Source organism: Rhinatrema bivittatum, chromosome 11 (genome assembly GCF_901001135.1).
Source record: "Rhinatrema bivittatum chromosome 11, aRhiBiv1.1, whole genome shotgun sequence".
Lineage (NCBI taxonomy): Eukaryota > Metazoa > Chordata > Amphibia > Gymnophiona > Rhinatrematidae > Rhinatrema > Rhinatrema bivittatum.
In genome coordinates, this window is record NC_042625.1 from 94,068,422 (window position 1) to 94,080,940 (window position 12,519).

The 12,519-nt window shown below is 44.6% G+C and overlaps 1 protein-coding gene across 1 annotated transcript in view; it reads left to right on the forward strand.

Annotated features, from left to right (window-relative positions):
• GRIK3 (glutamate ionotropic receptor kainate type subunit 3) overlaps window positions 1–12,519 on the forward strand; it is a 214,374-nt gene that overhangs the window by 132,558 nt on the left and 69,297 nt on the right. Inside the window, 3 exon segments of the mRNA XM_029620012.1 lie at window positions 1,256–1,513; window positions 3,437–3,618; window positions 7,708–7,761. Of these exon segments, the coding sequence (XP_029475872.1) occupies window positions 1,256–1,513; window positions 3,437–3,618; window positions 7,708–7,761 (494 nt within the window).

Genomic DNA, 12,519 nt, shown 5'->3' on the forward strand with positions numbered 1-12,519 from the left:
CAAGGCTGAACAAAAGCGAAAATCTCTTTTCCAAAACTATCATCGTGACCTGCTGTGGTGTGCCTCCTTCCGTCAGCTGGTGGAGGCTGAACGTGGCCCTTTCTCGTTCACTTGAGTAGAGCTGACCGTCTGTGCGGGATTGCATGCTGACAACAAGATGTCGGTAGAAGGAATGGGTTTAGACTGGTAAACTGACCTTGCTTGAGGTTTGAATTTGTTGTGGTCCCTGCTGCAACCTTACCAACATTTGTGGCACCGCGGCCATATTCTCATCAGAAGAATGCAAGTGTGTGATTAACTCCAACAGAAATTCAGTTTCGAGACAGCTGACAGAATTAGGTAACGGAGGAGGATATTTGCAGTGATTTTACCGACACCAGCATTTTCCCATAGAGCTGTTTGTTTCTGCTTAAATGTTGATATTCGGTAAACAGGTTTTAGGTACCCAAGTGCTGACTGTACATATATGGAAGCCACTGTAATGTAGAATGTGACTGAATGCAATTCTCTGTCTAATTAGTTTGCTGCATTTAGGCCTCACTGTGATGATGCAGAGGGTCCAAAAAATCACTAGAACAGGTCTGGAGTGGAAAATACCCTTGTGGAGCATCCTGGGGTGGCTACATACTCATGAGTTTTCCTTCTCACCATTTGTTCCTGGGGATTGAAAGTCAAAACACTTTCATCTAGACAAGTTCCTCTGCTATAGTAAGATCCTAGAGACCACCGAGCCTCACAACAACCATTCCCAAAGCAAATGCACCTCTTCTCCTGGAATGGAATTCCCTAAGAATTAAAATTTGCCTTTTATTCTTGTTTGTTGTTGATGATGATGATTGTAAAGATGTAATAGAATTTGCTAATTGGATGCAGAAGGCTTCTGAGGAAACGTCACGCAGGATTAGTAGAATTGCCTGAGCCTCTGGTCTGCCTCTGCCATCACTGCGAAACTGAAGGGGTACAAAACATTGGTGTTTAGGAATTAAATCTGCATTGCAAAAGAGCCAAAGATTATGTTCTCTCCCCCCTCCCTGGCCCCCGAGGCAGCCCAAATATCATTTGCAGCATGAGAAAAACATCTGTGTATTTTGGTTTTTGTGAAGTTATAATCCTTCACCTACTGGATGCTGTTGAGCTTTTGTTCTAGCTGTAAATATATTGTTCTAACTCATGATCCAGTCAGTATAGTGCTATCCAAAAATATCATCTTTCCTCGAAAACATGTCACCTGATGGTTGACTCCTTTCTGTTTTAGCCTGTGATCAGCTCACCCTGGGCGTTGTGGCAATATTTGGGCCTTCTCACAGCTCCTCATCCAATGCCGTTCAGTCTATTTGCAATGCACTGGAGGTGCCGCACATTCAGGTCCGATGGAAGCACCATGCGTTGGACAACCGGGATACGTTCTACGTCAACCTGTACCCAGACTACGCTTCTCTCAGCCATGCCATTCTGGATCTTGTACAGTTTTTAAAGTGGAGGTCAGCCACCGTGGTTTATGATGACAGCACGGGTAAATGGAGAGTTTGATCATACAGTGAACATCTAGAATTGCATGTGTTGCGTTGGTGACTGTAACTATTGGCAACCTCATAACAAGGCCTATAATGCAAGGATGGAGCATCCTGGGTTTGGAAAGGCTTTTGTCCAATGCACGTTTTTCAGTACCAGTTCATTATCCCACTGATATAGACCTATAGCAAGATTTTTTTTAATTAGCGCAATGAATTTGATAATTTAATTTAATTAAAAGTGCAGTTAGAAGATTTAACATAGTACTTCTGACTCCCTAGCTCATGTCTTCTTCATTAATGCCTTGGAATTAAAGCCTCTAAAATGTTGCCACCAGAGGATTAGTCTTCTCCATGTGCCCACCCTGTCACTAATAATTATGTGTTCTTTGTGAACAAGAATACATCAAGGAGACGCCCTAATATCTGTCCATTCATCCTGGTCCACACAAAGCCTCTCTTTATTTGTCCATTGTGCGAAGTGACTTAGGAATGGACAGGCCGATTCATGCACACTGGGAGAAATCCAGGGGCCAGGGTGGAGAGGAGGACCTACATAGTCCAAAGGACATACACCTTTCCTAACTTTTGTTTATTTATTTAACAGCTAATCATAAAAGCCTGACTAAGGACAGGGAATAGTGTGAAGTGTAGGAAGTACAATTAAGATGTGTAGTAGAAGTAGTGCGTGCAAGCTGAGCATGAGTGTACTGTGTGGTAGTTGAAAGTGCAAGCTGAGCACGGGTGTACTGTGTGGTAGTGGAGAGTGCAAGCTGAGCACGGGTGTACTGTGTGGTAGTAGAGCATGCAAGCTGAGCACGGGTGTACTGTGTGGTAGTGGAGAGTGCAAGCTGAGCACGGGTGTACTGTGTGGTAGTGGAGAGTGCAAGCTGAGCACGGGTGTACTGTGTGGTAGTAGAGCATGCAAGCTGAGCACGGGTGTACTGTGTGGTAGTGGAGAGTGCAAGCTGAGCACGGGTGTACTGTGTGGTAGTAGAGCATGCAAGCTGAGCACGGGTGTACTGTGTGGTAGTGGAGAGTGCAAGCTGAGCATGAGTGTACTGTGTGGTAGTGGAGAGTGCAAGCTGAGCATGAGTGTACTGTGTGGTAGTGGAGAGTGCAGCTGAGCACAGGTGTATTGTGTGGTAGTAGAAAGGGGACTGTACAATTCAGAGAGCGTGAGGGGCAGAGGTGAAGAATACAGATGAGAGAGGGGCAGAGCTCAATTCCCATATGTGATAGTAGAGAGTAGATTGGACAATACAGAAAGAGAGGGGCAGAGCTGGAGAGTGGAGCGGAACTGGAGAGCAGAAGGAGAGAGAGGGTTGGAGCTCAGTTTCCATAGACAGAGGGGGTGGAAGGAGCTGGCGAGTACAAGGAGTGAGGGGATAGAGCTCAGTTTGCATTTGATGATGCAGCACGGGGCAACTTTCCTCTTTATTACAGTTAGATATTTCCATGCCGTTTTTCTGAATATAATCAAGGCAGCTTACAATGTCACACAGAAGTTGTAATTACACAATGAAACAGCAACCTATTACTAAGTACAATTCTTGGGTTATTTAAATACACTTTTGACCCTTTGACCTGCAGTGTGGCCATGGTGGCAAGCAATTTTACATGTGCTTTTCCAAAGTTTTACTAGTCCAGTATTTTAGGGAAGGCTTAGTGGGCTAAGAGGATACTTAATACATTTCAGAATTGCTGATTCAAAAAATAACAAGTGAGAACAAGCCATTATTAGATTTGAGTTTTCTTCTTGACTCGAAACTGAGAGAGGCTGGCGCACTTGGCCGCACATGGAAAGAGCTGCTGAGCGATCTGAAGGCGCAGCTGCCACGTGTGCCACGCGATCTGCTGAAGCAGACGCCTTGCCTGCTCACCCTAACACTGCGCTTTGTCTCTCTGCCATGACCTCCCTCAAGGCCTCATCCGTCTGCAGGAGCTCATAATGGCCCCCTCCAGGTACAACATTCGACTGAAGATCCGCCAGCTTCCCGTGGACAGCGAGGACGCCAGGCCCTTGTTAAAGGAGATGAAGCGGGGCAAGGAATTTCGTATCATCTTTGACTGCGGTCACGCGATGGCAGCTCAGATCCTTAAGCAGGTGAGTGATGCTTGCAAGGGACGGGGGGGGGGGGGGGTGGAGGGGGTCTCGTGCAGGCTGGAAACCTCGCTTTGGCTTGGAGGAGGGAGTCTATTGATTTCCCATGCTTTGGTCAGTTCCCTTTCTTGGATAGAGTAAATGATCCGACGCCTTGCGATCATCCTTCATGTTTCTATTCAGAAGGACGCATCTTTCCACCAACAGCAAGACCTACGTTACTTACCTAAATTCTTTCGTTTTCTTGTCTATATTTGGGTGTTGAGTGTGTGATTTCATCTTGTTTCTCCAGCCCCCAACGCATCGAATATTTGTTAGCATTCTGCCAATGTTTCGGGCAGATCTGTCGCTACGCATCCCCATGGCTCTCTGCATCGCATATTTATAATATTCTGCAAATCCCCTTCACAATTATTACTGAGCACGGTTATTTAAAAATATAAAATAGATTCAATCTCAAAACTATCTGTTTTGGTTTGGACTGTAGACACGTACCTGAAATTATAAAAGCTTCAGAAAGGTCTTCAGTTCCCCGTTTTGTTTAAAGTTGTTTGTGAATGATGATTTTTTTTTTAAAGAAAATATGTTTGTTTCCTCTTCCTTTTAAGAATAATGTGCATGCAGCCGCTAGGCGCTGACCATATACACACCTATGACAAAACTGCCTGCCCCCTCAGCGCCAAGCACATTTCCTGTGTGTTGTGGTGTAGCAAGGTCTATAGAAGGGGTGCGGGATCTCCGGCTTTAATTCCACTTTCTCTCAGCTGAGCTTCCCCCTGACGTCAATCCTGTTACTGTTATTGCCTCCGCCATGGCCGCTGGGAGGCCGTCCCGGGCATCCATCCATCCCCATTCTCTGAGGAAGTATTTCCTCGTGCCAGTGCTGAGTCTGAGCCCTTGCACCATGCCTACCTGTTCTGAGGAACCACGGTGTGGCTTGGACGTCCTAGAAGGTGGAATATGTTAACCCATTCACGGGACTGAGAAGCTCGTGCTTCATCACCAATACTCTGTCACAGGCCAGGCAACAGTCACAGCATCATCGACCACTCTTCAGCCTTCCAATCCATTACGGCCTTTCCAAGTTATTTCTAGCTTGAGGTTTATGGGGGACGATTTTTTTCCTCTGGCCCTCTACCCTCTGTGTTTCTGGTTTGGTTATTCTTTCCAGATTCCTCTGGATGCATCCCTTTTCCCCTTTTCTAATACATACATGATGGAAATCATTTTTTCAAATTATCCTTTCTAAATTGTACTCGTATGTTTACAACAGACGTGGGGGTTAAACAGATTACAGTTTGCCTGCCCTGGCTAGGAACTGGAATTCTCACTGGCTCTGGAGCCAGCGCTTGTGCGCGTTATTTGTGCACGACTGCTAGACGAGGGGGTCGATCTTAAAGGAATCGCACGTGCGTCCATGTGCGCGGGGCTCCTGGCACGCACTCATGGACACGGCTATTTTATAACGTGTGCGTGTCGGCGTGCACGTACACGCCGAATTTAAATATCTGTGCGGGCAGGTGTCCTCTAATGCGTGCAACGAGGGGAAATTTTCAGAAGAAACGTGCGGCAACGCAACAGGGCCTTCCCCTTTTCTATATCCCTACCTACCCTTCCTCCCTTTTCCCCTCTCTCTCCAACCCCTAAACTAACCCTAGCTATCCCCAAATCTCTTCTTTTTATACTTATTGCTCCTTCAGAGCAGAAGTAACTTCCGGATGGCGCGCACTTCCCCGGGACAGGGCCTAATCCACTGGCCCGCCTGGCCCCCTCGTGCCCCACCCAGACCAAGCCCACACCCCATCCCTTTTTCGTAAAAGATTTTGTGCGCATACTGGGAGATACATGCGTATGCCCTCCCGGCTTGCCCCTTTTCAATGACTCGGCACTTCTGCGCGTATTGGGGGATTACGCGTGTGGCCGGGCTCTTTCTAAAATGCGTTTGGCGCGCGTGTAACCTCCGGGTTTTATGCGCGCAGGCCAACGACAATTCGGGCGTTTGGCTTTTTTTTGGGGGGGGGGGGGTGTTTTCGTGCTGTCCGCTGCATTCATCAATGCAGACGTAGAGCAGGTCCTCCCGATATTCTTTTAGAAGGAAGGGAGTTGGGATGACTTCTTTCCCCAAAACCCTGCACCATTTTAAGCCTTCGTGGAACCTTTATTTGGAGTTATTTTTGTTCATTTTGGGGGCGGGTTAGGGGTGCAGGGAGCCTGGCACGTTTCCTCCTGTTCCTCTGGCTTTTATCTAATTTGGAGCAAGGGCCGGGATCCAGTGCCATGAGCTTTTGTTCACAATCAGCCAGGGATTTTTCCCACTGTTTTACAGTCCTGGGCCAGGGGCCACGCAGCAGGGCTCCTTCTAAAACCCCGCAGTTTGGGACCCTAAATCCAGCCACTAGTCGTGGCCATTGCACGACGAGTGCGACTCCTTTCTCTCATCCACCAAGAAAATAACATTGTAGACTTGCGACGCAGGAATGAGGTGACGCGAAGAGCCCCGGTCAATGCACGAGAGCCTCTTAATGAAGTAAGGGGCCACGATTCCCACGGGCCGTGCATGATAAGTGAGGTCACTGTCATTATGCAGTGCATTTGGTCTTCTTTCGATCCCCATGGCCTTCAGGTGATGCAGTAACACGAGGCTTGCGCCACTGAGCACAGTTCCACCGTGCACTGAAGCATTGAGCTCACGCGCTCTGTTCCAGGACGTTTCTGGTCTGCTGGGTGCACTACGGGACATTTCAGACCATGTCGCCTCCCCTTAACCCCCCTCACGCCAGCATGGCACCCTACCCCCTTACTGACAGAGCAAGACAGGCCTTCCACCATCAAGCACTTTGTCTATCACTCAACAACAACAACAAAAATCAATTTTCCAGCCAAGCTCAGTGCTCAGGAGGATCATTTTATAACTGAGTTACAATTATTTTTGTCTCAATCTTATCTCTCACCTTTCAAACGTAGCAGTTCCTTTCAGATTATACATCTTATATCTGATCAGCAGACAAGCAGCTGAAGGCAGGCCCCCTGAAAGAGGAATATAGGTATAATAGGCTCATTTCCATACATTCTCCGGGCTCCTGAGAACAGAGTCTGCTCTTCAGTGCAGCCTCTCCAGAGAAAGAGAGTTGGAAGCTGAGTCCCTACAGCAAAGCTTCTGATATTGACTTTCCCAACATGGTGATAACCAGCCATGGGCCAAATCTGCTCTGCATTAGGGACGGTTTTTGAACTGCGGGTGGGACCCTGTGGCCCATACTCAAAGCATGCGTGTACTTTTCCTTTGAAAATTTCCACCCGTACAAAGGAGCTGAGAACTTTGCATCTGATTTTCACACAAGTAAGGTTTCTATGAAAGGTAATGCACGTAGATTTGAAGGTACAATCTATACGGTCCCCCTGCGAATGCCTCCCTTCAGTCTGGCTGTAAGTTACGCCTGCTATCGTACCCGGTCTGTTCTCTTGAGCTGCTTTGTGTGTGTTGGGGGGGGGGGGGGAGCAATTTGCAGACAGACTAAGTAATTTCCCCAGTTAAATAGCTTTGGAAATTGCCCCCGTTGTGTGTAACAGAAAGACAGACTGTAAGAACAGATAAAGACTTGAAGGCCTAGTTAGTCTGCCAACGTATATCAATGCATCGAACACGCGGACTGTACCAACTTGTTTTAAAAATGCACCTGCATGTATTTTATGCATGGAGGCAAACTGGGGCTTACTCCCACAAATCCTGCTTTACCTGCGTAAGTCAGCCCATTTAAAAACCTGCACAGAGAGGAAATTAACCAGTTTGCCCGGTCCTTCTTCAGGCCATCGAGATCCTCCTGGTTCTTCAGCCTGAACTCCAGACCTCCCACCCAGTCAGTGCTGCCCAATAAACAGGTTTGATGTCACTCACGCCTGATAATTAATTAGCAGGTGTAAAAATACGTGAGTACCTTGGAAAATGGATGCACTTCCCATAGCTTCACTTTATGCATTGGTCAGCACTGAAAGACTCATTTTTTCCCCACTGGTATTGCTTAGAGGTTATTTTTTTCTTTGATTTTGCCTGTTCTGGGTTCTGACTGCTCCTCATTTTCTCTCTCTTCGAAGGCCATGGCAATGGGGATGATGACCGAATACTACCACTTCATTTTCACAACTCTGGTAGGTCACAGTGACATCTGATGTGTTCTGCACGTTGTTCCCTCACCCCCCGTGTGAGTTGTACTTCCTGTAGTGAAGGTGCATAAAAAGGTGGTCACCTGCTTCCCCTCAGCTTTCAGTTAATTGGGAGACGTGACTGCTCTGATGACTTTTTGACTCCTGCAATAAAAGTCCAGGAAAGATCTATTCCCCACTGACTCCTTTGTGGGAAGTCCCAGCTGGTCCTTATTAATCTTTAATTTGAAGTGGGGGGTGTACAGTTTGGGCTTACAGATCATTGAGAACCAGGGCCAGGATCGGTCCCCTTAAGACTTTATTTGAGGCTATCTGAGGATTTCCCCCCATTTTTTTTATTCCCTGGCATTCCAGGAAGGGGGTCCTTGGATGGGAGCCATGCACCAGGGCTTCTTCCCAAACCCCACAAAGAGGGACCTTAGATCTGGCCAAGAGGTGTCGCTGTTGCGCAATGACCTTGACTCCTTCCGCAGCAACCTCAGGGAATGGAGGGCCTGACTGGGGTTTCCACCAGAGCTCCTCTGCATTGTAGTCTGCAGCATTACCAGTGAGCCACCAGAACAGCCCTATCTGAGCCACTGACCTAGAACGGGAATACCTTCTGACCCCAATGCCAGGAAGTCCATGGCCTCACAGGGCACCTTTTATAATGGCCAACCTGTGAAGCAAGCTGTGAATGTCTTCTCTACAAAATGGCACCGCTCACTGTAGCCAGTAGGGATATGCGGGGAAAAATGTTTCAAGGGGGGGGGAGGTTTATTCGTTTTGGGGGAAGTGTTCAGGTTTTGGTTTGTTTAATATTTATTTCAGGTTTTTTGGGGTTTGTTTGTTTTTTGCTGCACCGAAATAAACACAGAATAAAAAAAATTGCAAAACAGAAAAACATTCCCCTCCCCTCCCCTCAGCTCCTCTTACCCCTTTCAGTGGGTTTTTATTTATTTACTACTCTTATATTCCACAGCATCGAAATTCAGTTGATTAGTGTGGATAACAATAAAACCAAACATAAGCACATAAAATAATAATTACACAACAGAAACATTAAAAAACAAGTTAAAAACAACAACACTAAAATAACATACAAATCAAATAGCATACACGTTCCTCAAAAAAGATAGCTTTAACTTGTTTCCTGAACAACTTATAGTCCTCATATACTCTTAATTCAGGGGGCAGCTCGTTCCAAAAGAGTGGACCGACTTGGGGAAAAAAACTCTAGCCCTAGTCTGCTGTGTCTAGCGTTTCGCTCCTGCATCTTTTATTTGATGATAAAAGGTGCAGGAGTGATCCCCAGTGGTTTCTGCCAGACCAGCTTCCCTTTAAAAAGCCACCAGGCTCAGGTGCTTTATGTCGTAAAGCTCCGTGGCCCCAGCCAGCCCTGAGACCTGGGCCATTTCTTAGCGGTGCTGGAACATAGGCCCCTAAATATTGCCCACAACTTGCTTGCCCTTAATTTCTGTGTATTTATGGGGTCTAATTTATTTATTTATTTTAAAATGTATATACCGCAAATCAAAATTACTAAGCGATTTACAAGAAACATTCATAAGACATAAATAATAAAGCATAAACATTATTTTATTACTTTTTTTTCTAACAGAAATGTATTGGCTCTCTTGTGAGACAAACTGTGCTGCAGAAGTAGGCATTGCTCTTGGCCTTAACTTCCTCTCCCTGTGCAATATCTTTCCACTTTAGGCCTCCTGTTAAATCTCTGTTTGCCATATATCTGCAGCTGAGCTATTCCACCTTCTCCTTCTTGTCAGTCAACTGTGTAGAATTACTGCTTTTAATACAAAAGAGACCGGAAAAGGAATATGTATTGGCTTGTTTGCTGTTTTGCATTCAAATTACTTATCTTGGAAATTAACTTCCATAACTCGTCTTGAAGTTAATGTCTATTTCATTAAATCTGGAGTTTCTTCCTGTGGGTAGATGATGCATTTCCTGGTAATTACTCTTATTATTATTAGCCAGTGTTGGACAAGCATTGCTGAGTTGCGCATGGCATGAAAAGACCATGGTACCTCTTACTCTACGGGAAGGATGTGCAACAAAATGAAAGTTTGAAAGCAATATAATACGTATTTTTCAAACACTCATGACATTTTAATTACTGCTGTTGCTATTATCTATTCTGGGCAGCTTTAAGCGCTTCCCAGATTACCCGGTATTAATCAGCCTCTGCTGAGAATACAGTACATTTCATGTTTAGGGAAGCCTGAGGTGAAAGAGAGAATTATAATAAATTAATAGATAAGCAACCACAATTAATGCCACTTTCTTAGAGTAACGGTTATATCATGGGAAAGGTATTTCAATCTGTCATTCCTTGAGGCTATGTTTTCCTAGCTTGTATTGCATGTACTTAGGTTGCTACATTAGCAGACCCAAAGGTGCTAATGAATTACTCTATTATGTTGCATTGAATGTTTCTAAAAGGTCCCCAGTCAATAGTGGATATGTTGTGTCAACATTTGGCATGAAATGCATCAACTTTTTGCCAAATAGCAAGGTTGAATACAGTTCAACAGAACTAAAAACTTTTTTTTTTTAACGCAGCAGCGGAAGCTGGCTCTACTCTTGTGCCTTGAAGCTTGGCTATGGTAGATGCTTTTGCAGGGGAGAACTGTCACGTCTCAGGAAGCTTCAAACCTGAAGACAGGTTTTAACTGCAGGGCAACTTAAGGGAGTTTCGTTTGCCATGGTTTTTTTCCCTCTTGGATCAGTAACTTCTAAAACTGATCAAGCGTGATATCGAGCTCAGTGTCTATGCCCCTTGTTGAATTGTACCTCAAAATTGCATTAAAACAGCAGTGCTTGCAAAGAGTATTCTTGGGGGGTGGAGGAAGGATGTAAAGTTTAGGTAATTTAATTTGACAATTAAAAGAAAGGAAATCATTAAGGAGAACCTATTTTTTGATATTTAACATTTCTGAATTCTCCTCCTATCTGCTGCCCTAGCCCCACTTTAATGAATTCAAGGGAATTTTGCTGTATCGTTGTCCATCGTTATTGGAACGTCTCCACTTCAGAAACTTTGATTTCACATCTCACATATAATGTGAATGTCACTGTAGATTGTGTTGATATATTTTTTTTTCTTGTTCAATTTATTATAAGGTTATAGTTGCTCTGAGAAGACCTTTTACAGTTGTATATAAAGAGTCCTTTCAAAATTTCCCATAATGCAGTGTGATCCGTGCTACTGCTTGGAAACATGGTGGCACCAACTTCAGTGCTTTTCTGGTTTTCCAAGGAGCCCCATTGCCAGCCTTTGGAGCTACAGGAAATTCTCCTTATTCTGGGACATGTTTTCTGTATTTTTGAAGGATTGACCTGTTCATTATTATTTATTTTTTTAACTTAAGTGCTTTAACATTTTGCCTCTTGCTAATGTTGCTTACTTTGAATTTATAAGCATGTACTACCAATATGGTTCTAGAGAACTTGAAATGGCTGCTTGTATTCATTGAATTGGTTAATGAAATATAAAGCAATTGTAATATCATTTCATAGAGCTATTCATTTCTAGCATTGCTTACATGATTACAATAAGACTCATTTTTCCTTTACAAAGGAAGATTGGGCATGTCAGCATCTATAGAGCCCACTCTCTAAGAAATAAAATTAAAGATCAGCATGCGGACGCGTGCACATGGATGTGGCAATTTTATAATATGCACACGTGTCATTAAATTGGCTTTACACACGTACATATGCACACAATTTTATATTGACATGCGAGTCTGCCTGCATATGGCAACTCAAGTGCGTAAGTGGGGGGAATTTCAGTAGCCTCGCATGCTGACACAATTACCTGTTTCCCCAGTGTGTTCCCAGTTCGGCCCAGTAAAGGAGAGGACTTCCTGAATCCCCTAGGTAATTTGCCTCCCATCTATGCTATTAGCCTCAAGCCTTAAAACCCCGATGACCAGCCTAGTTTTTTTTGGTTACGCGACTTACATGGCTTTCCATAGCAGACGTAAAGTTACGTGGAAAGGGAACCCTGGCGCGTGCTGGTGCGCATGAGTATTTATGCACTGTTATCATTCAGAAATCCTGGAACGCTCGTGCCCCACCCAGACCAAGCCCACACCCCATCCCTTTTTCGTAAAAGATTTTGTGCGCATACTGGGAGATACATGCGTATGCAGGTGCCTTTTAAAATCTGTGCAGCATGTCCCGGCTCGACATCTGTGCATATCTCCTGATTTTGGCATGCGCCAACCTTTTAAAATTCACCTCTATATGTTCAGTAATTTTCATCTTTATAATGGTTTCAACCGTTTTTTCCCAGGCTCATCGATCTGTAGTTTCCCGGATCACTTCTAGAACCCTTTTTAAAAACTGGCATTACAGTGGCCACCCTTCAGTCTTCTAGTACAAAAACTTGAACTAACATGTAACATTTAAACTAAACCTTTACTAGTCTGGCTAAACATGCATAAACATGATCCTCATTAAATTTAAACGAGTCAATTAGCATACTTTTGCATAGTAATCAGCTTATTTAAATTTAAATGTAACATTTGTGTTAATGCAAAAAAAAAAAAAGGTGCATTAACATTAATGCATGCTCATTAATGTGTGTTAAGCATTTTAGCAAATAGGCCCAATTGTAACACAGTACGTGTTGTTGTCTTCTTTGGTGTTCTTCCATCCTGGGTAGATAATTTCCCATACTTAATCCCAACACCCAGCCCCCACCAAGTCTTACCACAAACTCCGTCATCATCTAAA